We start from the raw sequence: 27575 nt of genomic DNA, 5'->3' as shown, positions 1-27575 counted from the left end.
ACTCTAAGTCTCAAAACTTATGGTGGACAAATATGAGTCTAGCAAGTATTGTAAAAATGTTTTTTTTTTATTTTACGAAATTATAAACATAACTTAAGTATCGGAATTTTTATATATAACTTAAGTATCGGAAAAAAAAAAAAAAAAAAAAATTTTTTATTAGCTCCATAATTCTAAAGAATAATAGTGTAATATAAATTATTGTTATCAAGAAATAACGATAATTAAAAATTTTTGTAATAATTTGCAAAAAAGTCTATAAATAAAAAGAGGGATTAAAAAAAGCTTGACAAAAATATATTTTTAAATAATTGTGTTTTTAAGTAAAGAATTTATAATATGAAAAATTAAAACATTTGAAATAATTTTATCAAAGTTGCCTAATTCCAACGAATACACGACAATTAACAATATAAGCAAGATGTGAGTCCAAAGTTTTAAAGTGCTGAAACTTATTTTTTTTGTAAAATCTCACCGCTGCATTAAAATAACTAGAGGTTGTTAAAAAAACACCCTTAATGGAGGGGTCTTGACTTTGTTGTGATTCAACATGTGCCATGCTAATATCTAACAATAAAGTTGCAAGTCCTGTTCCTCGAAATTCAGGGACTACGTTCATTCTCTAAAAATAGTATAACAATTTTTAAATTTTATTACATTATTTTTAATTTCAAATCATTAATTTACAAAATTCAGTAGATAAACTGATAATTAGATTATAAATAATTAAATCTTACACATAGTTCTAAAACATTTTCCTTAATTCCGAAACGTTTCTTCATCAACATACTAGGTATTCGTATTGCAGACACTCCAATAATTTTAGCTGGATATTTCTTTATTGTTGCTACCCATATCCCATAATTTGAGTTTTCAAAGTGTGTTTTCTTATAAAAAATGTCCAATTTTAGACAATATTGTTAACTGTTTTAGAAAAATGATGTTTTAAACTAACTTTAAATTCCTTTATCGTTGATATATCCAATGTATCTTTATTAACTGAACGACTTAGGAGATATACATCTGTAATTTGAATTGTTCAATTACTTACACCATTTGTTAGAAATTATATTTAACATTGTTTAAGTAATATCAAATAGCCAAAGTTAAGATCATGCTTTGTATTTATTTATTAGAAAATTTTAATTAAATTTAAAAATTACCAATCATGCAATATAGGAGAAATGTTAAAGTAAAACATCCAACCAAAACTAAACACTTGTTTAAAATCTCTTCTTCCATGAAATAATAACTCAATATTGATGATAAACTCATAACAAAAATGAGTTCCTAAAAAAAGGTGTATATTTAAAAATTAATGTAAAATATAACCTTTATGCTAGATTATCTAATATTTACCTAGGTAAAATAAACCATTAAAGCTTATTAAAGAATTTTATTTTACAATAACATGTTTAATACAAATACCCTTTTTGTAGCCATGAGATTTCCAAGCATAACACTTTTCCATTGTTTTAGTAGTCCTTGAGATACCAGATTTTTAATTTTAAGAAATTCTTCAGGTTTAGCCTTTCTAATGACAACGTTTTCTCCTTTAAAGCAGTACATTATAAAAATTATGCTTACATTTTTACCTAAATGACGTACCTGCATAACCAATATAGTACATTTTTAGCCAGAATATATAAGTATACCCATAAATAAAGGTTATGTACTTCAGTATTGTTAAAATTCTAATTATCGTTTCTGATTTGCAATTTTTATTGCTTGATTATTTTATATATGTTCGACGTTATTACCTAACTATATAGACTTTAATAATTTTGCGCTTAGGTTTTTTGTTAATATTTAACTTTACTTTATTTTGAACTTGGGTCACGTTTAAATATGTTCAAGCAATCAGCGACGTGTAACGAAAATGAAAATTTTGCTTATTTCGCTAAAATTAGTTTTACAGAATGTGGTTGCTGTTGTAAAGTCGAATACCTTATGTGGTTAGGTAATGTAAAACAACCTGCTGTAGGCAACATTTATAAAAAACCAAATAAACAAATTTAGAACAAAGGCTAAAGTAAAGTTTTTTGTAAGGATTTAAGACATTAGTTATTTTTCAGACTTAAAAATGGAAATTGAATATCGACTTTTAACTGTTGATGATCACGAAAAAATTTGTGAAATGTTTGACGGCAATAATCCACCAAAAAACATATTACATTCGTTGTTTCGAATAAAAGACGAGGATTCAAAAAAACGTAGTCAAAAAAGGGCTTTGAACAAATTAAAATATGGAATGAGTTGTGGAGCTTTTGTTGGGGAAAAGTTGATTGGTATCAGTTTAAATTCGACTTACGAAGTGTTTCCAACACATTTAGAGGTATCAAAGGAAAAAATGAATTTGGGTCGTTTTATTAAAATGTTTGAAAGTCGAAAACAACTGCCTTTTAATCAAGAAAAAAGTTTGTTTCTAGGCATGGGTAGCGTTCTTCAGGAATACTGCAAGCAAGGAATATACACGAAACTTATTTCTTTGAGTTTAAAACATGCTAAAGAGATGGGATTTGCATTTGTAACTGCGACTTCTACTTCAGCTTATGCTCATAAAACTTTTGACAAATTACAATTTAAAATTTCTGATGAGATTTTATATTCGGAATTTTACGACCCAGTACTGAAAGAATTTCCGTTTAAACATCATCAAGGCCCGCATACTTCGGTTAGGATTTACTACAAGCAATTGTAAGGTATAACTTACTTCGGCGAAATGAAATTAATTGTAATAATGTTAATTTTAGAATATTACGACCAAGTTCTTAAAAATGTCTATTTAAGTTAAACTTAGAATCTCATACTTCGGCTAGAATATACTACAAACAGTTATTAACAAAAAACTTGTAACTAATTTATTACAATTTGCATGTTTTCTGTGTACAAATTCAATTTATGAAAATTTTGTAAAACATAATGAACAATAATATAAGTATGACATTCAAGAACAATTTAAAACTGCAGTAAGTAAAGAATGATGGCAAAAATGTCAAGAATAAATGAACCGTTAACTGAGTTTTTAACAACAACAGATTAGCGCATTTAGTTACCGCAACTTTTTTTTAGAATGGTTAAAATGGTTAAAAGGAGTTTTCCTAAATTTAACCACTTTAACTTCGTAAAAAGGTTATCAGTCCTAAGAAAATTTGCAAAGATAAAAACAATTAGGCAAAGAATTAGTAAATAGCTTTAAATACTTGATATATTATTTAGATTTAAATATAGGTACAAAATTATTTTTATTGCTAGTCTAGTATTTGCAAAGTTTATATAATCCTAACTAATTTACGTTAAGACATGAATGTAGAATATCGAATTTTGACTCTTGAAGATTACAATCATGTTTGTAAACTTTTTGAGTGCGACCAAATGCCAGATCAAGTCCTTGATATATTGTTTAAGTTAAAAAAGAATGAGTTAATTCAAAATCAAAAATCTCGAGCATTTTTGTATTTAAAAAGTGATCTGAGTTTCGGGGCTTTTGCAGCGGATAAATTGGTTGGAATAAGTTTAAACACGACGAATTCTCAGATAAACGAAACTAAGGATCCTTCAATAGAAGTTTCGAACATGTTGCGTTTTCTCATATGGTTTAAAAATAGAAAACCCCTAACTTTTAACCCGGAGAAAAATGTAACCCTTAACTTGGGTAATGTTTCACATGAATACAGTAAGCAAGGAATCTACACCAAACTTGTATCTTCGAGTTTAAATCATGCTAAAAAGATGGGCTTGGAATGTGTTACTGCAGTATCTACTTCAACTTATGCTCATAAAACTTTTGACAAGTTACATTTCGAAATTGCTGATGAAATTTTGTATTCGGAATATTACGATCCGGTTCTTCAAATATTTCCATTTAAACTCCACCAAGATTGTAATAATTCAGCCAGAATTTATTACAAGCTTTTATAACGAAATCAAAGACCTTGTTTTTACGTTATCTGAATATCAAATGTTCTGGTCTTTTGTTTAGAAATGTACTAATGATTTTAAAATTTAAATAATCATTTTTTTGATAATAATTCTAACATTTTATTTTAGATATTTTTTTTTAAATTTGTGATTAACAACCATTTAAAACTAACATTGTAAACATTAGTAAACTGTTAAGTTATCAAAATATAAAGGTCGTTAAAAATGAGTAATAATAAACTAAAATAAACTAATCACTATTAACAAAGTATATAATCAATAAAAAAAACTTTATTGTTCAATTCTGGGGAAAGAAAAACATCGTTCAATTTTTTTTAAAACTTAATTATCCGAATTTATGAACAGCATTATATTATACCGGAAGCGATTAGGAAGTAAATTGTTTAGGACCATACATCATGCTGTAATATTATCACAGACATTTGGGCAGCGCAGATTAAATTATGTTTATATTCGTGACCGGGTTTTAACCGGAGGGCTAAAAATAATCTTGTTAGTATGTAAAAAATAGGTTTTAATTACAGTGGACATGGCTTTAAGTCTACTGTCTGAGTTAAGGTAATATTGCAATGTTATAAACAGATTTAGTAATTGCACTTGGTCAGTCTGATTTAAAAAGGAGTGCCAATAACATATCCTTATATATTTTACTTATATTTTTGTAGAGGGTGTTATATTATTAGAAGATATTTTTACCCGTATTTTGCGCAATTTTTATTGTTAGACAGCTGTTATGTTTTACACGCTCGTTTCAGTATAGTTGTAAAGGCTGTTTCCACCAACTACAGAAATTACTTGCTTATTTAGATATTTAAAAAAATCACACTAGTAAAGCTTTATGCGGTAAACTTGAATCTATATTTAAAACGTTTTGCGTGGGCGTTAATAGTTAAACCTTTTGTACAATAAGTTTTATGACTTTGTTTTAAAATTTCACGTGCTTCTGTTAAAGCTTTGATAATTTTTAAAAGGCGTATTTTATTATGGTTTTACACAAAGGATATTAAGTTACCAGGCTAATACAAACAGGAAAGTAAAGGGTAATACAAAGGCTGTCGCTTTTTCGATATTTATACGTAAATGCCAATTGCCATCTAATTACAAATTTTAAAAGAATTTCGTCGTTTTTACTAAGAAAAAACAGCCATATGGCTATACAGTAGTAAAAACATAATCTATTGTATGATGCAGTTGGTATTCGTCATTATCAGTACAGAAGTGCAAGAAACAGACGATTTCAGTATGGAATTAGGATTATATTATAATTATAAGTAAATACCCAGAATATAATATGATATAAAAAATTGGCTTGCAATTAAAATACACCAGTGGTTAGATACAGGAAAAGTTAAGGATGTATTGTGGTTACAACAAAGAGAATTTTAATAGAAATTTGGAATTATAAATGTCAATGTATGAAATTTACTAGTATATTAATAGCCTTACAACTAATATCAAACAGCTTTTACTTAGCAATTGTTAAACCCAAGGTAGTTGTTACAAAATGAATTATATTAAGCAAGCTTATACGGGCCACTTCACTCAACTCACTGTACGCTAGGCCAATTCCCAATACTGTAATTACATTCGCTATTTTAGTGCCTCAGGTAAGCTAAACACACCGGCATTTAACATTTCAATTACACTTGCCATAGCAAAGCTTTTTAAACTTATTTACTGTATTGCTATAATATTAAGCAGCTGTTCGTATAGCCAAGCATATTATTTCTCAGGAAATAGACGAGTTATAAGTTAATAAAATTTTGTTTATGTTTGCTTGTATTGCTTTAACTTTACTAGTAGAATTATATATTGTTTTGTATCAACAATGTTTACAGTTTATTTAAATATACAATGCTTTAATTGTTTACCAAAATTAATTTAATAATTGAAAGTCATAAGTTAAAGGTAATGCAACCCACTTTAAATTTTAGTTAAAAATGTATTAGTTTCCTATAAATGCTATGAGCTGTATTTATAGCATTTATAGGGTCTTGTATCACAAAGGTTGTTTTATTAAAGGTCACAGATATTAGCTTGAGTTCATCTACTAAGGAACTATAAGGTATAGCATAACCTTAACAAAAAAGAAGCGCAACGTATCCTTCATGGGTTTATATAAAATAGGCATATTATGTATTTGCCGCTATATGCCACGTTGAAGAACGATAATACAAAAAAGTGGGCGTAAAAGAAAATATAACATATAACCGCATATTTGTATTTGCTTTTGCGCAAAAAGGTCGGTGTTTTAAAACAGTTTCACCGTTTAGGGTATAGGCAGATTTTATTTAGCAAATAGTAAACCTTGATGGTATAAGGTTAGATAGAGAATGTAATTAGTCATTTTTTACATATTTAATAACGACTGAAAGGTATTTTAGTAAGATATTATAGAGTCAACATTTTGTATTGATTTGTTGGATAAACAGCATACTTACCCTTTGTTGTTATAACAAAAGGTTTTAAGCTTACAGGTTATAACAAAGTCCAAAAATACTAAGTAAAAATACGAAATGTAAGGTTTAAAATGCAGAATAGAAAATAGTTGAGTTATAAATTTAAAAAATTGTGGAACAAGAATTAATATAGAATTTGACAACGCTTTTAGTTTTTTTTTGTAAAAATAAGCAAATATACCTTAAAAAACAAAAGTTTTTACTTTTTTACGTTTTTTCTAGTCTTGTTAATTAGTTAGTAGAAAAAAATGACTGAATATCCAGGAACAAAAGTTGTGAATGAAGATTCGAACGGTAAGAACAGTTATATTTTGTGACTATTTTGGGTATTTTAATTTTAAGGTAGACTAAAAACTTGAAAATTGCGATACAGTTTGCAAATTTAGATTTAACTGTTTTTATTTAGTTGTTAAGATGTTTTTTTGAATAAAAGCACAACCTTTTATAACACAATTTTAATTCCAAATTTTACCAACAAAAATTAATTTTTATTATTACCAAGCTGATTTTTTTTAAGTGGACTTTCATGCATCATGCAGCGGATTGTACGACACCGACAAACTGTCGAACGAATACAGGCTGGAAATCAAAATCGATGTTGATAGACCAAATGCTTTTCAACGTTCAGTTGATTTTGTGAGTGGCACTGTCAAGACAAAGGCCAAGACAATGTGGTAAGTAGATTTTTATTTTACATTTAATTAGAGTTAGGCTTTAAGTAAAAAGAAACACTTAGTTTGAACTACAATGGTTAACAACAACTATGTAACCAAGTTCGTGTTAGGTTTATAACTCTTAATTTACAAGTTATAAACTTATGTACAGTCATGTACAAAGTCAGTAACTTTTGATATATAAACAGTGTTAAAATCCCACACAAGTTTAAATTAAATATCACAACATTCTTAAACTTAAAAATAATCTCGATATTTATTTTGAAAGGAGTGGGCGATCAACTGCCGCCTACTTCCGATCCCAAAAAGGCTGCGTCGAGATTAGACACGATAATGACCTCATAATCGTGAATGCTCCGATCCATGTAACGCTTAGCGACGGCGGGTCGCGAGAAGGTGACGTCTGTGTCACGTGCCGAAGATCGCGCGGGAAATTTTACTGTGACGTCAGAATTCATATCGAAAGCACGTCAGTGACGTTTAAGAACGTTCCGCGTCTGAGCACTGTAAGTTTACCACGACTTGATTAATATTAATTTAGGGATCTTTTTTTAAGTTACTTATTTTTCTGATAATAGCATTTCCGTGATGTCACTATTGATATTGATTACGTCACCGAGCGACATTGGCCGATAATCGAGCTCAAAAATTACAAGGGCCTTCCAGAAAAATACCGGATCCGTAAATTGGATCTTTTTTCCGTGTTTGAGGACGCTGGTTTGAAATTGCATTACGACCCCAATAACTCGGAAAAGGTATAATTTAAAGTTACTTAAAACAATATCTATTTATTAATAACTTTTAAATTTTATAATTTTTTTAACAAATAAATTGTTTTTTGGTTAATACAATGACTATTTTAAGGTATAGATTACTTAAACTTTGAAATTATTCTTTAGGTTGAAGATCCAACTAAGAACACTCCTTGGAGCAAGGGCGACATGTTCGAGCTGATGAAAGATTACTTTGATGAAGAAGTTGTTAAAGATGTGGACCAGAGTATTTGGTGTCTGATGGCCAACAAACCCCCAGATCCTAGATATATGGGGTACTCGTTCGACTATGAGGGAAAGAAAGGTTTTGGATTGTTTGCTGAGTAAGTTTAGTTAATAAGAAAACGGTATATTCATGTTTAAGAAGCTTGGTTAACACTTATTTCTTATAATGCATGATACCCTTTTACTTCAAAGGGTAGAATTTATGTTTTTCTAAGTAACAAATAAATATTTTTAGTCATACATCGTTTGACGGGATGAAAAGCTCTTGTCCTAAAGTTAGAGCACAGGCAACTCGAAGGTTTCTTCACTATCTGGCGCATGAGTGTGGGCATACCCTTGGTCTTGTTCATCCTTTTGAAGAAGGTAAAACATTTAAAAGTAAAAAAAATCCGACTACGAGCCGAAAGGTTTCGGGTTTGGGCCGCACCAACGTCACACTATTCGCCCTTGAGCCCGGCGTTTACGGATAGCTCAAAACACGTCATAACAGCACGCCCTTCCCAATTGAATCATTTTTTTATTTTAAATAACATACTGAACTTTTAGCTTTTAGTTTTTTGCTATAATTTTTATATTTACAAATTAGGTAACATAAACTCATTATCTTGGATGAATTATGCGTGGAAATATAATGAGAGCAACGGAGAGGGAATGTTTTACAAAAACTTTCGATATAATTTCAGTGACAATGAGCTCATTATTCTAAGGCATCAACCTGATAATGTAAATTATTTTATTTAAAATAGAATTTAATTGAAAAAGTTTTACAATATAATTGTGAAAATAAGTTAACTTTAGTTTAAGCACTATTTGAGAAATTTATTTTAAATAACAAATTTTTTTTTAGTTGTTTAAGAACACTTACAAGAAGGAGTCGGGCACAGATTACCAATACTCATCCGGACCAAAATCTGTAGCGCCATCCACTGGTGATAGTGATGACGAAGAGGAAGACAACCAACAGAAGGTGACGCCAGGGAGAAAGCTTAAGTTTGACATCAAAGTTCGCCCTCAACCTTACTCAAAGGTAAAATAGTTTATATTTATCTGCTGTGTTTTTAAGTTTGGTGTTGCTTGTACAATTCACCAAATTTTTTTCTTATTTTTAAATAAATTTTCTCTCATTCAGGGTGATATTGTTGAGTTTGAGGCAACGTTGAAAAATGTTGGAAAACTTCCGTGCAAGATTGAACCTGGGTTGGTTCCGGGTGAAGGGAATTTGAACGTATATGTTACCAACCCTCTTGGACAAATTAAGGTAATTTAGGCTTTTTACAAAACTGAATAATTAAGATACATAAATTAAATTTTTAAAGTTAACGAATGTAATTATTACAGAAATTGAGCAAAAGAAACAAACAATTGTCAATGCAGATTTGTTTAATATTTTCAATTTACAGTATCTCTTAATATACTTTACAACATACAATCCAATTTTTGTTTTAAGTAACTTGAACTGGTTAAACCCTTCTACGGGGCAAATAAGTTTAGTTATGTAACTTTGAAAGCCTATCAAAATAGTCTAGACCAGGTCTTTTGTTAAGTCACGCAACATCTCAATTTTAAACCGAGAATATCAATCACAAAGCAAAAAGATTTGTAGTACGTGCCTTGGTGTGCATTTTATATTCAAATATTTTAGTTTTTGCGATTTTAGAAGGTTTGTTAGCGTAATTTTGATGTGAACTTATTATATTAGAACAGAACGTTTAGTAATACATTTTTTTAATTGTTTATTATATTTTTATTTAATTTTACTTTAAATATGTACTTTGTAAAACCCGATCGTGTAATAATTTAATCATAGCACATTCTTACTAGTTTTATTTACTTCAACAGATTGTAAAACCTTTTGCTGGTGGAATCGACGCCCCAACTCGCAAATACCTTATTCTTGGTATTGCTGGAAGTTCAGTAAACCCTGATACGTACAGTGAAGTTGTCCCACTTATACAATGCAGTAATGGGGGGTTGTTTGAGAAGATTGGCACGTACAAGATAGAAGCAAGTTATGAAGGAGCTGGATTAAGGGCAACATCAAGTAAGAACTTGAAAGTTATAAGATTTTTGAAGAATTTCCAAATTAAACATTTCGAAAAAATTTTTTTTACAAATTTTTGAACAATTTAGTGAAAGTTATTGTTATTTAAATTTATTTAATATTTTATTTTAGAAAGTGTAAACGTTGTTGTTGGCGAAGACACAGATGATGACGATGATGACATCACAAAGACTGATGTAAGTGTGATGTAATAGTTAAGTTAAAAATTATTCTTGAGCACATTTAAAGAAAAATTTACAAAATACCTGTTATCAATATATTACACATTGTATATTTTACGTGAGATTATTAAAAACAATATACCACGGTCAATAGAAATTTTAATATGTAATTAAAATGTGTCTAAAGTTTAATATTTATAAATATATCCTATTAGGTGAGAATTTCAGCAGAATTGGAAGGTAATGTTTGTGAAACAAGGAAAAGAGTTGTTGAATATTGGGACAAACAAGTAAAGAAACCTGCTGAGATAAAAGCAAAGAGAATCCAAGCACTGCTTCGATTATTGAAAGGTATTTAATTAATGTTTTAAAGAAAGCATATATTTTTTAATATTAATTTCAAAAAAGGAATTTTATAATATTATTTTTCCATTGCATTTGTTTAACAAGCGCAAAATCAGTATATTTTGTGAATAAAAATATTAATTTATTGATTAAATTGTTTATAAATGTAATTCTAATCTTCTATTATACAAAATATTATGTTATTTTTTGCCTTTTTATTTAAGTTTTATATTATTTTTAGGTTTAAGCAAGTCAAGTGTAAAGCTTATTGCAGCTGGAAGGGCTACACGCAAGAAAAGAAAGGGAAAGAAAGTTTCGTCTGTGCCTGGGTACAAAACACCTGAACAGTTGTGCAAAGACACAGCTGACTTAGTGGAATACTTTCACTCTAATGTACGTTTAAAAATGTTATTAAAGATGTTTAAAATTTATTGTTTCTTAATGTAAACAGACTTTGTAGCCTATCGACTTTATAGCTTATATTTGATTTAAATTTATTGGATAGTTTTTTTTAAATTTCTTTGCCAGTTATGAATATTTTGACCTAAAGTTAATTTTTTATTACACTTGATAGTTGCAACACTGTTAATGAACTTAAATACTTACAAGTTAAGAAAACATTTATTTTATTTGTTTTAGTATGGCAATACTCCGGCTGAGAACCAATCGTATGCAAGTTTAATTCTTGAAAGAAGCATCTTGCTCAAGGAAAACGATTTGGGTCAAGCTCAAATTGAGTTTAATCAATTAGTTGCTGATCTTATTGACAGAAATGCAAAATACGATTTTGTTAAAAGTGTTGCCAAGAAATGGAAGGAAATTGCTTTACCAAGTAAATATTAATGTTATTTTAAATTAAAGGTTATTGTTTTAAAACCAAAATAAAGATAAACAATTTTGTTATATTAGGACAACGTTTCAATTGCTTACCTTTATTTTTTTTTTCTTATAGAAACGCAAAGCAGGGAGGAATTGTTGAAATCTTACCAAGAACGAGTAAGCAATATTATGTACTGGACACCGAAGGAGAAGGTGGAATTGGGAACAGAGGAGCAATCTGGAATTGGGCTTGGAATGTGAGGATTCAATTTTTGATTATCTTATGTTTTTTAGCATCCATACTTTTAGAAAAAATACAATATTCTTGATTTTTTGACTCTTAATTTGTGAACAGCTGCGATGGCTAAATAGTTATGCTCTTTCAATTTAAAAACGGTTTAAAATTTTTTTTACGGTTTAAAATTTTTACTTGTAAAACATTTTCAATTTATATATATATTTGTACAGGCCTTTCAACACTTTTGATGATGATCACCGTGGCAAAGTAAGCAAGTTTGTGGAACAACTTCAAAGCATTGAGGAAGATACCAACGACTTTGGTGCAGTGTTGGACTACATCGAAGCCAAACAGCAAAGCATGGAAGTCAATTACTTGTTGTTCCAGTTCACTTTTGAGTGTTATTTGGTGCACAGCAAACTTGCAAAGAAACTTCATATCACGTTAGTTTAATTAACATTTAATAGATATAAATAGGCTGTTGTTACAACTTAAGGTTTTATACTAATTATTACAACTTAAAATGTATACAAGTATCAAAGTTGAATTTATTAATGTAAAGATTATAATATATTTCACTTTCTATATTAAGTTACCCAAACCCGCTTAAAATGGATCGCGAATATCTGACAAATGCGGCAATTGTCACGACAGTGAGAAAGGGAACGCCGCAAGAAGTTTGGATGAATTACTGGAGATGTAACGGGGAATTTAATCATCATCACAGGTCAGATGTTGGCTATTAGGTTGTAAGATTTTTAGCACATTTTACTTAAGTATAGCTTAAACCAAAAAAATACAAGCTGTTGTCTAGGTATTAAACGTTAACATTGCTTTAAATGTAAGTGTTAATAAGTTTAAAAAAATAATTTCTGTTTGTGTAGGCATTGGCATGCGATTTATGGTGGTGGCTTCGACTTTGCGCAAACCAAACGTCAGGGTGAGTTGTTTGGTTACATGCACGCCCAGTTACTTGCTCGTTACGACGCTGAGAGAGAATCCTGGGGTTTGGACACAGTCAGGGTAAGATTGCTTTCAATTTATGAGTTTTATGTATTTTCATTTTAGGGAATTTTAAATTTTAGGGAATTCTTCCATCTTTTTGTACAAAATATTGGTGTCTTGGTCAATTTTGTTTGATTACATAAACCATTTTTCGCTTAGTATTATTGGGTTAAATAGAAGTAAGTTAATTTATAAGTACAAACTAGTTTATTAGTTTAAAAATCCTATGTGTTTGTTTTACAATTTATTTGAGATCTAAAACTTAGGCTCATTAAATAAACTTTTTTTCAGACTCAAAACTAAATTAATTGTTGTTTTTAGCCCTACGAGTATGACGAGGTCGAACCGGATGGTTTCAATGCTGGTTTGGAATTCCACACGGCGTTCACCAACTTCGCACCTCGACCACCCAACCAACGCTGGGACGAGAATTTGGCACGAAGTATCAAAGGAAACGAGGAATCTGTTCTGGAAGCATTTCAACGGGGAACACTGCCAAGAACTGGGGCCCAGTAAAAATTTGTTTTTATTGATTTGTTCTGTTGGGTTTTAATGTTAATCTTGTTTTTGCCCTTTTTTGCCTCAAATAACCCTTACCGGCCTAAATATTAATTTAACATATAAAGTTCACAACGTACTCAAAATATGACTTACTTCATAAAAAAAAGTTTATGCTTTGCTTAGTAGACTACCACTCTTTTAAATTATTATTTGTTACAGCCTAAAAAAATTAATTACTTTTTATTTCTGTCAGAACTGAAGACCCAGCAATCACTTCGAACTTAGCAGGACATATTATTGAAGCCTCGTCAAGGCAATACCAAAGATATTATGGCTCAATGCATAACTCAGGGCACATGGCTTTTGTAAGACTTGCAGGAATACCACGATGGGTAGGTTTGAAGAAATATTTATTTTCGAATTTTAATTTTTTTCTTAGAAATCATTTTTTGTTTGTAAGCAATTTAAAAATTGCTTAAGATATATTTTAATATAAACTTTTGTTCTATGTAAATAAATGCTAAATTTTTAAATTTGTGTTTTTTATTTAATTTAAGACACATTTATAAAAAAAAGGGGCAAAAACTTTATAAAAGTTTAAAATCTTTACGAAAATCTGAAAAATAATGTTTTACAGAAATTTATATATAAAGGAGCTTAATTATTACAAAAGCTTTATTACATTTAATAACAATTAAAGTGCAGTCGTTGGGGCCGGCGATTGATTTTTTCAAATGTCAACATTTAAAAATTTTTCAAATTAAAAAGCTAACAAATTTTTATTTTTAGTTGACTTCTTACATGGGATCCACAGTAACTGCAGTTCGTGATCCGATTTTCTTTCGCTGGCATAAGAGGGTTGATAACTTGTTTCAATTTTGGAACAACAAAGTTCTGACGGAAATTGCTGAAGATGCTCCTGGAGTAATTGTTGAGTCAAGTGATGTGATTATTGCTGGGGGTAGAAAACAGCCAGACGGATTTAAAGAGTAAGATAATGTTACTTTTAAATATTTAACTAAATATTTTACTCTATAGGACTATATAATGTTATTATTTAAATGTATTTAATACCTTACATAATATAATTATTTCTATTTACATACACTTTAAATGGTTGTTGGTATTATCCTATTAAACAAAAAAAAAAAAAAAAAAATCATTACATTTTACATCACTTTTAAAAATACGATTCTACTTTTTCAATATACGAAATATGTTTTTACACAAATATTTTTATTAAATCCTGTAGCTGGACTGGATCTAACTGGAAGAACACTGGATTCAAGAGTGACAATATCAAGACAACATTAGTTCCCTTGGATAAAGACTCGTTCCAGTTTGAGTGGGATAACAGGCTTGAACATGATCAGTTCACTTACCATATTAGAGTGCGAAGAAAACCCAATGTTCAAGGTATATTTGTCTCAAGTTGCGATTACCATTTTAAATATGAATAACCACTCAATCATTACGTTTTTTTTGTAACTTTGGCAAAAGATGGTGTTATTGATCCCGTGATCAAGCTAGAATTAAATTCAGCACCTCATGTGTTGTTGTCCAGTATTTATTTGCTAAAATATTCTATATAGTAAACTAACGTAACTTTTGAATTTTTTAGGCGACATTGCAATGACAATTCGGTTGTTTATCTGTCAGGAACGACATGTTAACAATAGAAGGAAGTGGATCGAAATGGACAAATTTGTTCATGTGTAAGTTGTAATAACGAAATGTATCATGGGACTATCACAAAATATCAAAAGAAATTAATTAACTTGATATTTTTATTAATATGTTTTAAAAATACTGCTTATAGAAACTGTTCTTTTATTGATTTTAATTTTGTCATCAAAAACATATAAAAAAATTATTTTAAAAATGTAACCACATCAATATTAACAAAATTGCTGCAATTAAAAAAAATGAACCGTTTTGATTTAGTATGAAATCCGATAATGATCACATAGTGGTGGAAAGAAAGGACATCGAAGCATCAGTAATTAAAAGAACTCACGATGCTTCAGCTGACAGCACTGAACTTAAAAATTCTTTCACAGAATCTGTTGAAGGAAATTGCGAATGTGGATGGCCTTATGATATGATGTTGCCACGTGGTGAAAGGGTAAGCCAGAGTTAAAAATTTCTGTAAAAATAACTTATTGAGATTTAATTGGTTAATTATTTATTGATGATATTTTGCATGTAACATTTTTAAATAGTTATTAAATAAATATGCCCTAAACAATATTTTTAATTTCATTATTTCTAAGTGTACGTTACTGTTTTAAACTACATTCAACTGTATGTCACTTTCTTAACATTGTATTTAATCAAATTTTCATAAAGGATGGTGAAAATTGGGTATTATCTTGCATTATATCCGACAATACCTTAGACATGATTACAAGAACAGCTGCTTGTGGTAGCATGAGTTATTGTGGAACCATGGACCAAGTTTATCCTGACAAACGGACGATGGGATACCCGTTTAGCACCCCTATTACACTTAATGGCAATCTGGTAATTAAGTTTTAGATTAAATTTATAACGTCTAGTAAATTATAAAATATTTTGCATTTAACAAAAGTTTTTTTTAAATTATCAATTTGTTATTTATTAACTTTTTAAGGCAACCATAACTGAAGCTGAAGCCAACTTAACCAACTTCACGTTCTCGAAATTTGTTATTCAAAACGACTACGACTTTCAAAAACCCGGGCCCCCAGTTCGCCCACCTACACCAACACAACCTGTTGTTGTTTGGGCCCCGTTTTCCATTTCTCCCCCAGATGGCAGGGGTATTTACAGGTTAGTTTACTTTATGCAGAAGTTAAAGTAAAGTGCATACATAGGCATTATATAAAAAACTAAGGCACAAACCTTACACAAACCTAAACATTTCAAGTACGTTTGTAAAAAAAACAAAAATAAAAGCACTAGAAAGTGTCTTAACCTTTGCATATTTAAACTTGACATTTAACTATATCAATGATACAGCAGGTTCATAATAACGCTTTTCTCTAAATATTCAATGTTTTATACAGTTCCAGTAGAATAACTGACAGACGTATACGAGTTTTATTGGACGACACTGACTTCCGTGGAATGGGAACAAATCGTATCAGGTTGACCTTTAAGAGTAGAAGCGATGGGGAGAGTTACTCGATCTACAATGTCAAAATGGCGCTGAGAAGTGAAAATACACTGAACGTGGACTCAAGGTTTAACGTCCAGGTGTTGTTTAATGGTCAGGATACAGCAAGGGTGGATCCAACGAGACCACAAACTGTCAGTGACGAAATTGTTCTCGCGTAAGTAAATTTTTCTGTTTTAGATTATATTAACTTTAATTAAATTTTATTAATGAATAAAATTTATGCTTAACTTGGCTTAGGTTAATACCAATTTACTATTCACGTATATTACCCCCTTTTAATTATGATTTATTTATTTTGAGCTTTTTACTTTTACACTTTCTTTATCTAATGTTGTGTTCCTTTTTCAGTGTAAAGCCAGCTCCAGGACGTGATTATTTTGTGACATTTACTCTTCGAAATGCTGGTTGTTATTTGTACAGTTCTGACCTGACTCGTTACAACAGTTATTTTGTCAACCAAAACAATGTACGTAGGCTATACCATACCTAATTTATTTTTTTAGTTTCAGAGTATTTAAATATGTTTTTGAGCACAACTTAAGGCCGTGCTAACACTATAAAATTGGCTTTAGTCAAACTATACCTCTGTGGGACTTAGGCTAAATTTTATGTTCAGTATTCCTTAACGTTTTTTGCTTTAAATATTTAAACATATTAATTTCAGATTGAAGCGGCAACAAGCGATGACAATTGGGAGGATAAGGGTTATGTTGGTAGGAGATTTAGAAGTTTGTACTGCATTGAATCTGCGTTGAGTTTTGAATAAGTGGTTTTGAAAGTTGTACAGAAGTTTGTAACCAAAGAAAATTAAATAAACTCTTTATAGCAAGCTTGAATATATTCTCATTTATTAAAAATTGTGATATTAAATAACATTTGTGAACAATTCACAAACATAAGCTGTTATTAAAAAAGGATAATATTTTTTAAATTGTAACCAAATTCTATTCTTATAGCACTGTAAATGCCTATTATAAATGGACGATACAAATTTGCTATGTACTAAGAATATTTACAAAAAAATATTATAATTGCAGTTATGTATACTCTTACCGTATGATATTTAGTTTTTTTTATTATGCAGTAATCTTCGTATTGTATATTTTAGATAAATGAAAATAGTTACTCGGTTGATTGTTTTCAAATGCAATATTTTCTAAAATTCAACGGTATAATTTTAAAACTACAAATGGTTTCAAATTTCGTCTTTCTGTGTATTAATAAAGGAAATGCTATTACATAACGTAATAAAGTTACATGAATATTAATATGTTGTTTATTATTTCGTTTATAATCAAAAATCACGTGAAGCTAATAATAAGGTTAGTGTAGAAGGGTTAGCAGCTTATTTGTCAGGATTTAATATAATACTCGATGACGATATTTAACCGTCAGTAACCTCTATTAAATGACCTTTAGTAACTTCTGGGTGTCAAAGTTAGTAAAAACTTTTTAGTAATGTTTTATTCAATATACTTCTAAACTATAAATTTATTAAGTTATTTTTATTAAAAAAATATAATGTATATATGTGAATTTTTTTTAAAGTTATTTATGTAATTAAGCAATTAAATTTTGGCAAAACGTACGAAAAATATTTTAAAAAAGTGTCTACTGAAATATTTACGTTTGTTTACATTATCAAGTCTTTGATATGACCATTGATCAGCTGATTTTTGCCTTCTGTGATTGGTTGAAAACGCCTCTCCCAGACATACAAGTTATCGAATGGTTGTGTATAGTTGAGGTTAAATGTTATTGGTTCTAGTTTGTGGGCTCAACCTAGCTTATAAAAGAGAAGGCTAAAAATTTTCTTTAATTAGACAGTACGGGGAATCTTAATCTTTAAGCCTATTTTAAAGTTTTTTTAAGTAAACAGATGTTGTATAACGTTTTGTGTCGGCTTATTAGTAAATTTATGTTAACTAAACTATAAACAAGAACGTCTTACGTCTATAGTCAGATAGTATTTAAAACATTTTATGTTAAAAATAGTAAATGTTAATAACTTAATAAGTATTTTAACAGTAATATTTTATACCAAAGACAGCATTATTTTTTTTTTAAATACTGACTGCCTTATAGTTAAAATATGGTTTATGTTTTACTTGTCCAACCTGCCTTACCACTTCAACTACGCCAAGCTTATTCGAAAAAGCTATGTACCTGTACAAACTCTTGGTACAACTCAGATTCAACTAACTCTACAAATACTAATCCTATATTCACACACGAAGCAAGGTATTTAGATCAAAAAAGAAATTACCATGTGTTAAAAAGTCAGAGAAATGTTAAAAAATCCTTCCAAAACAAGTGTAAGAAATGTTTATCATCTCGTTCTTTTATGATTGGAAGTTTTGTTAATAAACAGACATGGAGTGGAGTATTTATGGATTACATTTCATCGGCACAAAATGCTGTTATATCGTTAAGAACCTCAAATTCAGAATTCCATCCAAAAACAGGATTTTTAGATGCCAAAAAACAAAGCAATATTGACTTCTACACACCAGATAATTATAACAAAAAAGACACCCAAACTAACACAGCAACTGACATACAAATTTTAACAACAAGTTTGAATTTAAAAACTAAACCAAAATTATCTAAAAAACAATTTATTTTAAAATCTGCAAAAGCAAGACCATCGATGATTAAAAATGAGGTTTTAAATAAAAAAGACAATGAACTACAGGTTACTGAAATTACCTCTAAAAGTGATGAAGATTTAGCAAATCATACGGTGTTTACATCAATTTATAAGATAGTAGAAAATCCGGTAAATAATATTTTTAACTTTCTCGCTCAAACATCGAAAATATCAACAGCAAAAACTCAAGCCAAAAATGAAAAAAGTGTCAAAGTTATAGAAGAGAAAAATGCTGACATCGACGAAAAAGAAGAACCACCAAAGTCGCTACTTGAAACTTTGTTTACTTATATCCCTTATGCTTTTGGCTCACAAAGTAATAAAGAAATTTCAGTTGATAAAAACACTAAGAAAATTGCAAAAGAAACTTCGAGAATACGGGTAAAAAATGTTGTTAAAATAATTTTTTAATATTAACTCGTTAACCTATGCCGTTAATAGTAACTATGATTTATTATAGTTTTCTATATTCTAGCGTGTAGGATAGAATGAATAGCCTGCCCAGTTGTAAATAATATGATTCGTATATACTAATAACATTTACTTCTATGTGTTATGACTGTTGATAAAAGAAATTACTCAAATAATGATAAAAAAATTGGCTTTAACTTAAACATAAGTTGTTGACACTTTAATTTTGTAACTACTAAGTTAAAAAAATGGGATGTTTTAGGCTGAGAGGGATGAATTAGTACAAAGAGTAAGCATCAACAATCGGACAAGATACTTGATTCAGTGTATCAGGGATTCAAATAGTTTTCTTACAATATCACAAAGAGTTGATGAACTGAGTGATCACTTGTTACGATTTCCTGACACAAGGATTACTGCTGTAAAGGTAGAATACAAAATATTACAATCCTCTGCATAGAATATTTATTTTGGATATTCTATAACATTACTTAAAGCAGTACATATCATAATATTTTATCATTAAATAGAAAATTTCCTACAACAATAAACTTTTGACCAGTACCAATTACATTATTACTTTAACATCTTAATTTAAAAAAACTTAAAATTTTTTTTATAAACAGGAGAATGCGATTCAAGACATTATGCATTTATACAGAACCACTTATGATCATGAAGTTGTACCCAAACTTAGAATGACTTTAGCAATGTTAGGAGCTGTTGATCCACCCAAACAAAAGGGAATTAGGATACTAACTATTGATGGTGGGGGGTGCAGGTATAAACAATGCTGTTGTGTTTTTTTAGAAATTTTATGTTTTGAACAAGACCAAAAATTACCAAGAGACTGGACCAACATTTATTTATGCTTTATTGTGGCCTACAGAGTTTACTTGCTTTACCAGTATTTTAAAATAAAAATGTATTTTGTTTTTTACAGAGGGGTAATATCGGTTGAAATTTTAATGAAATTGGTGGAATTATGTGAGCAGCCAATCAATGAAATGTTTGATTATATTTGTGGTGTGAGTACAGGAGCACTGTTGGCTTTTATGACTGGTTTAAAAAAGAAGCCAATTCATGAATGCGGCAAATTTTACAGGTTTGTTAAAAAGCATTTATAATAGCATTTTTAAACACTTTTATGATTGGTATAAAGGAGGGTATATTACAAATTATATTCAGATTAGAAATCGGGTTTTTCTGTTTAATAATTTCTTAATCTATACCGTTTATTTTGTGTATTTCATAACAATATGTGTTATTTCTCAACCCCTTTTGCATTAATTAACAAAAAAGGGTTTTTTAAAAGTGAATGTATGAATACCATTATAGTATGTGTTTCCAAGTAATATCTTTTTATTACATTAACAGGGATTTAGGTTCATCAATATTCAATCAAAGTAAATTAGCAGGCACCAGTAACTTGATGATGTCACATGCTTACTATGATACCGAGATGTACCAAAAGATGCTGAAAACTACTTTTGGTAAAGAAGCCATGTTGTTTGCAAATTCAAAAATCATTTTTTGCATTATTAAAGTTTGTTTGTATATAACCAATAGATTGCTAATGAATATTTATTATTAATTTTTTACTTTTACATATTTTAGGTTCTGACTTGATGATTGAAACAGCAGCATATGAGAATGTACCAAAGTGTAGCGCTGTGTCATGTTTAGTCAACAGACTTGTTCTTAAACCATTTGTTTGGAGAAATTACAGGTAAAAAGTATAACCGTAATACATATGGTTACATCATGCATTGTAAGGCATTGTTAAACCATTGTTTCTCATTGTTACAGCATTGTACCTGGCACCAGACACACTCATTGGCCAGGAACATGTCGTGCAACAGTGTGGGAAGCTTTAAGAGCTTCTTCAGCTGCTCCAGGATATTTTGAGGAATTTAAAAAAGGAAATAACATTCACCAGGTTTGTGAAAATAACTCTTTTTTGATTTGTTAATCTAAAAAATTGTTTAAATATTTATACCCTAAACCATGTTTTTAATTACAACTTGTGTATAATAGGATGGTGGTTTATTGACCAACAACCCAGCAGGAGTTGCCTTAAATGAATGTAGATTATTGTGGCCCAACTCACCTATACAATGCGTTGTATCAGTGGGCACTGGTAGATATGAACCTACTGTTGGGCCTACCAGTAGTGAGTTCCTGGGTTTAAAAGACAAATTGTTAAAAGTTGTGGATAGTGCAACAAGTGTTACAGGTAATGTTGGTCATTTTTAACCTAAAAAATTCATTTTTTTGAATTGAAGTTGATAATAACATTAATTAATATTGATTTTTTATTTGCAGAGGTCCACACTGTTATGTATGATCTGTTACCTCAAGGAACTTATTTTAGATTTAATCCCTTTATTAAAGGTAAGTTTAAGTTTAATATGAAATGGGTTATTTATTGTTATCCATTATAACAAAGCTACTATAAGTAAAAGATACTAAAATTTTTGTATATTGTAATTATACTTATTTTAAAAGTTACCTAACATTTTGAATTTTTGCACAGAACCATTATTACTTGATGATTATGAAGATGAAAAGTTGGACATATTAGTTAAAGATGGTCAGGATTACATTAAGTTGAATGACCATAAGTTTCGGGCCTGTGCAAACACTTTAATGGGCAAAAATCTGCAAGAGACATTGTGAAATTTTAAAAAGTTCAATTTTGAAATCAAGGCTTAGATTTGAAGACTTCAAATATTGTAGGGAATTTTAAAACTTTGAAAATGCTTAAGAGATTTAAAAATTTGACTAAATATTGTTAATATTGAATTTAAATACAAGAATGTAATTTACCAAGGACTAAAGATCACAGAAATAAAATACAAATTACTAAAAATCTACTTTAAGTTTACAAAAGTCATATGCAAAAAATTTATTCCACCACAAATATTAAACATTTAAATCATATTCTAAACCTTAATATAAATGTAAATTTATAGTATTATAACTTTTAACTCATAATTTATTTTACTAATTTTCTTATCTGTGCAATGATAAAGTTATAGTTTAAGTTTGTTTTAATATATTTTCCTCAAATGTGTTAGTTAGTATATTTTGTTGTAAAATTCTATGACATTTTTGGTACTATAACAGCGCAAGTTCACTAGCCAGTTTATTACCGATATAACTGCACAATTATATGATAAATATTTATATTTTTTAAATGTTTTATTTTTAGACTTTACATTATCGTTATTTTATGTTAAAGGTATACATTTTATTATTGAACAATTACATTAATTACATTTTTAATGTTTTTTTTTAATTTTTGTCTTAAAGATTAATAAAACTACAGCCCTTTTTCGATAAAAAACATCTACGAATGTTACTAATTTAGACAAAATAAGATTTTTTAAATGTATACTTGTAGTAATGGCTGTATGTTTTCTAGTATAACTTTATAACTCAAGTAATATTAAATAGACGAAATTTTGTATAGTAACCCAAAAACCTAATTGCCCAGCTTTAAAAATTCTTGAACTAGTTTGAATCAAAATTTGTTTTAATTTGTTCTTACACTGTGTATCCTTTATGTTTTTGTGTTACATTATTGTGTTTAATACTAGTACAGCATTAAATACAGATTGATATTGTTATTTTTAAATGTGTGTTATATTTACATAAATGTGTTTAATAGAGATTATATTTATCAATTTTTTTTTTAACTTTACAAATCAGTTTTCTAACACTAATAGCAACTTTATACAAATATGATAAAAAATCCTGATTGCTTTAAAAATTTTTGACTACACCACACTAAATAAAAACTAGATTTATTTGATAAATAAAATATGGTTCAAAATCCTTTGCTATTTTTTAAAATTAAATTAAAATCTAAGATTTTGAACAATAAAAATACCTTACTGGTAAGCTATCGCGTTGATTTAGAAACCATGGCTCAACAACATACATAAATAACTGGGGCGACATATCACCCTAAAAGTATGAGTAATAATTTTTTTAAATTTCTGCATTCACGAGGGTTCGAACCTTAGATTTATGTTTAAAACGGTTATATGGTAGCAATATAGGTCAAGTGAGGTCAAACACCTAAGATAAAAAGAACACCTAAGATAAAAAAAAATTCAAAAAATATTGAACATAACAAAAATTACATCATTTTTATATTACGTATACAGTTTAAATTCATATATCGCGTGTAATTTAAGTTTTCAAATTACGTTATGTAATATTTTATTAAATATATTTTTTGTTTTACAGGCAGTATTGATCATAACAACACATAACAACATCGGTTGTTCAACTTTATAAAATCATTTTTGTATAATAAAATTGATCATAATATTTTTTTATTATCGAAAGTCTCTTGCAAACATATGTATATAAATAAGTAACGCTTATATATCGAGTCCGGTAGCTCAACGCGTAATGCCATACGCTGTAACTAGCAAAGTCTAAGGTTCGAAACCCAGCTTCCCCATTGAAAATAATTTTTTTTTCATTTTTTTTTCACGCATAGCTATAGTCACGACTTGTAATATAAAAAAAATTTATGTTATGAATACGCAAAAAGTGCTGAAAATTTTTGTTCTTTTGACTTTTTGAAAAACTTTCTTTATCTTGAATCTTAGTAACGTCATTACAATTCTAATTAACTATAAAATTTTAAGTTTTGCGACAAAAAAAATTTTGGTCGAGCCAATGATCATACAACCCTTGTATGATCATTGGTCGAACTAAGTATACAGTTTTGATAGGTCAAAAGGTCACGCGAATGATTCTGTGTACGTGAAATAAAAAAATGCTCTTATTTTTGTTTTTTTAATTGTTTTCGAAAATTTCTTGGGTTTAATTAGGTCACGTGATATTTTTGGCCAATAATATTGCATACAAATTAAAAAAAAAAACTTTTAAATCAAAAAATAATTGTTGTGTTAGAACCGCACAGGTCCAATTACCGTGTTTACAAAATATTTTTCGAAAATATTAATATTCATAAAAGTTATGAAACTTTTATTAAAAATTTATAAAATCTCAAAACCTAAAATTTTGTATTTTATTACACGCGCATTGGCCTAACTAACATTCAAGATAAAACATTTCGCGAAAATTTTCAGTAAAACAAAAGTTTGAGGTAATTTTTAATTTGGATTTCATTAGGTCACGTGATATTTTTGGCCAATGATATTGCATACAAATTTTTTGAAAAAAAGTAAAAAATTTTAAATCAAAAAATAATTGTTGTGTTAGAACCGCACAGGTCCAATTACCGTGTTTACAAAATATTTTTCAAAAATATTAATATTCATAAAAGTTATAAAACTTTTATTAAAAATTTATGAAATCTCAAAACCTAAAATTTTGTATTTTATTAGACACGCATTGGCCTAAGTAACATTCAAGATAAAACATTTCGCGAAAATTTTCAGTAAAACAAAAGTTTGAGGTAATTTTTATTTTGGGTTTAATTAGGTCACGTGATATTTTTGGCCAATGATATTGCATACAAATTTTTTGAAAAAAAATAAAAAATTTTAAATCGAAAAATAATTGTTGTGTTAGAACCGCACAGGTCCAATTACCGTGTTTACAAAATATTTTTCGAAAATATTAATATTTATAAAAGTTATGAAAGTTTTATTAAAAATTTATGAAATCCCAAAACCTAAAATTTTGTATTTTATTAGACGCGCATTGGCCTAACTAACATTCAAGATAAAACATTTCGCGAAAATTTTCAGTAAAACAAAAGTTTGAGGTAATTTTTATTTTGGGTTTAATTAGGTCACGTGATATTTTTGGCCAATGATATTGCATACAAATTTAAAAAAAATAAATAAAAAATTTTAAATCGAAAAATAATTGTTGTGTTAGAACCGCACAGGTTCAATTACCGTGTTTACAAAATATTTTTCAAAAATATTAATATTCATAAAAGTTATGAAACTTTTATTAAAAATTTGTGAAATCTCAAAACCTAAAATTTTGTATTTTATTAGACGCGCATTGGCCTAACTAACATTCAAGATAAAACATTTTGCGAAAATTTTCAGTAAAACAAAAGTTTGAAGTAATTTTTATTTTGGTTTTCATTAGGTCACGTGATATTTTTGGCTAATGATATTGCATACAAATTTTTTGAAAAAAAGTAAAAAATTTTAAATCAAAAAATAATTGTTGTGTTAGAACCGCACAGGTCCAATTACCGTGTTTACAAAATATTTTTCGAAAATATTAATATTCCTAAAAGTTATGAAACTTTTATTAAAAATTTATGAAATTTCAAAACCTAAAATTTTGTATTTTATTAGACGCGCATTGGCCTAACTAACATTCAAGATAAAACATTTCGCGAAAATTTTCAGTAAAACAAAAGTTTGAGGTAATTTTTATTTTGGTTTTTATTAGGTCACGTGATATTTTTGGCCAATGATATTGCATACAAATTTAAAAAAAAAAATTAAAAATTTTAAATCGAAAAATAATTGTTGTGTTAGAACCGCACAGGTCCAATTACCGTGTTTACAAAATAATTTTCAAAAATATTAATATTCATAAAAGTTATGAAACTTTTATTAAAAATTTGTGAAATCTTAAAACCTAAAATTTTGTATTTTATTAGACGCGCATTGGCCTAACTAACATTCAAGATAAAACATTTCGCAGAAATTTTCAGTATAACAAAAGTTTGAGGTAATTTTTATTTTGGCTTTAATTAGGTCACGTGATATTTTTGGCCAATGATATTGCATACAAATTTTTTGAAAAAAAATTGAAAATTTTAAATCGAAAAATAATTGTTGTGTTAGAACCGCACAGGTCCAATTACCGTGTTTACAAAATATTTTTCGAAAATATTAATATTTATAAAAGTTATGAGACTTTTATTAAAAATTTATGAAATTTCAAAACCTAAAATTTTGTATTTTATTAGACGCGCATTGGCTTAACTAACATTCAAGATAAAACATTTCGCGAAAATTTTCAGTAAAACAAAAGTTTGAGGTAATTTTTATTTTGGGTTTAATTAGGTCACGTGATATTTTTGGCCAATGATATTGCATACAAATTTAAAATAAAAAATTTTAAATCGAAAAATAATTGTTGTGTTAGAACCGCACAGGTCCAATTACCGTGTTTACAAAATATTTTTCAAAAATATTAATATTCATAAAAGTTATGAAAGTTTTATTAAAAATTTATGAAATCCCAAAACCTAAAATTTTGTATTTTATTAGACGCGCATTGGCCTAACTAACATTCAAGATAAAACATTTTGCGAAAATTTTCAGTAAAACAAAAGTTTGAAGTAATTTTTATTTTGGTTTTCATTAGGTCACGTGATATTTTTGGCCAATGATATTGCATACAAATTTTTTGAAAAAAAATAAAAAATTTTAAATCAAAAAATAATTGTTGTGTTAGAACCGCACAGGTCCAATTACCGTGTTTACAAAATGTTTTTCGAAAATATTAATATTCATAAAAGTTATGAAACTTTTATTAAAAATTTGTGAAATCTTAAAACCTAAAATTTTGTATTTTATTAGACGCGCATTGGCTTAACTAACATTCAAGATAAAACATTTCGCGAAAATTTTTAGTAAAACAAAAGTTTGAGGTAATTTTTATTTTGGGTTTAATTAGGTCACGTGATATTTTTGGCCAATGATATTGCATACAAATTTAAAATAAAAAATTTTAAATCGAAAAATAATTGTTGTGTTAGAACCGCACAGGTCCAATTACCGTGTTTACAAAATATTTTTCAACAATATTAATATTCATAAAAGTAATGAAACTTTTATTAAAAATTTGTGAAATCTCAAAACCTAAAATTTTGTATTTTATTAGACGCGCATTGGCTTAACTAACATTCAAGATAAAACATTTCGCAGAAGATTTCAGTAAAACAAAAGTTTGAGGTAATTTTTATTTTGGGTTTACTTAGGTCACGTGATATTTTTGGCCAATGATATTGCATACAAATTTTTTGAAAAAAAATTAAAAATTTTAAATCGAAAAATAATTGTTGTGTTAGAACCGCACAGGTCCAATTACCGTGTTTACAAAATATTTTTCGAAAATATTAATATTCATAAAAGTTATGAAACTTTTATAAAAAATTTATGAAATCTCAAAATCTGAAATTT

At 28.4% G+C, this 27575-nt stretch overlaps 4 protein-coding genes across 4 annotated transcripts; 3 read left to right on the top strand and 1 right to left on the bottom strand.

Moving 5' to 3' along the window:
• Window positions 1–108: 108 nt before the first annotated feature.
• Window positions 109–1604, bottom strand: LOC145753138 (uncharacterized). Its single transcript, XM_082569533.1, has 5 exons — window positions 1429–1604; window positions 1164–1290; window positions 956–1023; window positions 738–887; window positions 109–622 (listed from the first exon to the last, which is right to left on the bottom strand). The coding sequence occupies exons 1-5, from the start codon at window positions 1567–1569 to the stop codon at window positions 371–373; spliced, it is 738 nt and encodes a 245-aa protein (XP_082425659.1). The 5' UTR covers window positions 1570–1604; the 3' UTR covers window positions 109–370.
• Window positions 1605–1946: 342 nt separating this feature from the next.
• On the top strand, window positions 1947–2922 carry LOC145753115 (uncharacterized). The gene has a single exon (XM_082569513.1). It carries the CDS (start codon window positions 2084–2086, stop codon window positions 2699–2701), a length of 618 nt encoding a protein of 205 aa, XP_082425639.1. The 5' UTR covers window positions 1947–2083; the 3' UTR covers window positions 2702–2922.
• Window positions 2923–6621: 3699 nt separating this feature from the next.
• On the top strand, window positions 6622–17581 carry LOC145752106 (uncharacterized). Its single transcript, XM_082568321.1, has 29 exons — window positions 6622–6695; window positions 6919–7075; window positions 7344–7581; window positions 7654–7830; window positions 7975–8171; window positions 8309–8436; window positions 8660–8796; window positions 8921–9100; window positions 9203–9331; window positions 9913–10114; window positions 10247–10311; window positions 10512–10647; window positions 10883–11034; window positions 11281–11473; window positions 11594–11717; window positions 11929–12141; window positions 12291–12425; window positions 12583–12721; window positions 13025–13215; window positions 13458–13596; window positions 13994–14193; window positions 14457–14620; window positions 14826–14919; window positions 15149–15329; window positions 15554–15727; window positions 15837–16015; window positions 16252–16518; window positions 16713–16830; window positions 17029–17581. Exons 1-29 carry the CDS (start codon window positions 6650–6652, stop codon window positions 17128–17130), a joined length of 4557 nt encoding a protein of 1518 aa, XP_082424447.1. The 5' UTR covers window positions 6622–6649; the 3' UTR covers window positions 17131–17581.
• An 832-nt stretch (window positions 17582–18413) lies between these two features.
• LOC145752306 (calcium-independent phospholipase A2-gamma-like) lies at window positions 18414–22916 on the top strand. Its single transcript, XM_082568569.1, has 10 exons — window positions 18414–19395; window positions 19688–19852; window positions 20052–20206; window positions 20369–20530; window positions 20803–20918; window positions 21043–21154; window positions 21235–21364; window positions 21463–21661; window positions 21751–21819; window positions 21962–22916. Exons 1-10 carry the CDS (start codon window positions 18457–18459, stop codon window positions 22102–22104), a joined length of 2190 nt encoding a protein of 729 aa, XP_082424695.1. The 5' UTR covers window positions 18414–18456; the 3' UTR covers window positions 22105–22916.
• Window positions 22917–27575: the final 4659 nt, after the last annotated feature.

Source organism: Corella eumyota, chromosome 5 (genome assembly GCF_963082875.1).
Source record: "Corella eumyota chromosome 5, kaCorEumy4.1, whole genome shotgun sequence".
Lineage (NCBI taxonomy): Eukaryota > Metazoa > Chordata > Ascidiacea > Phlebobranchia > Corellidae > Corella > Corella eumyota.
The sequence above is the reverse complement of the archived record's forward strand: the minus strand, read 5'-3'. Positions and strand labels throughout refer to the sequence as shown.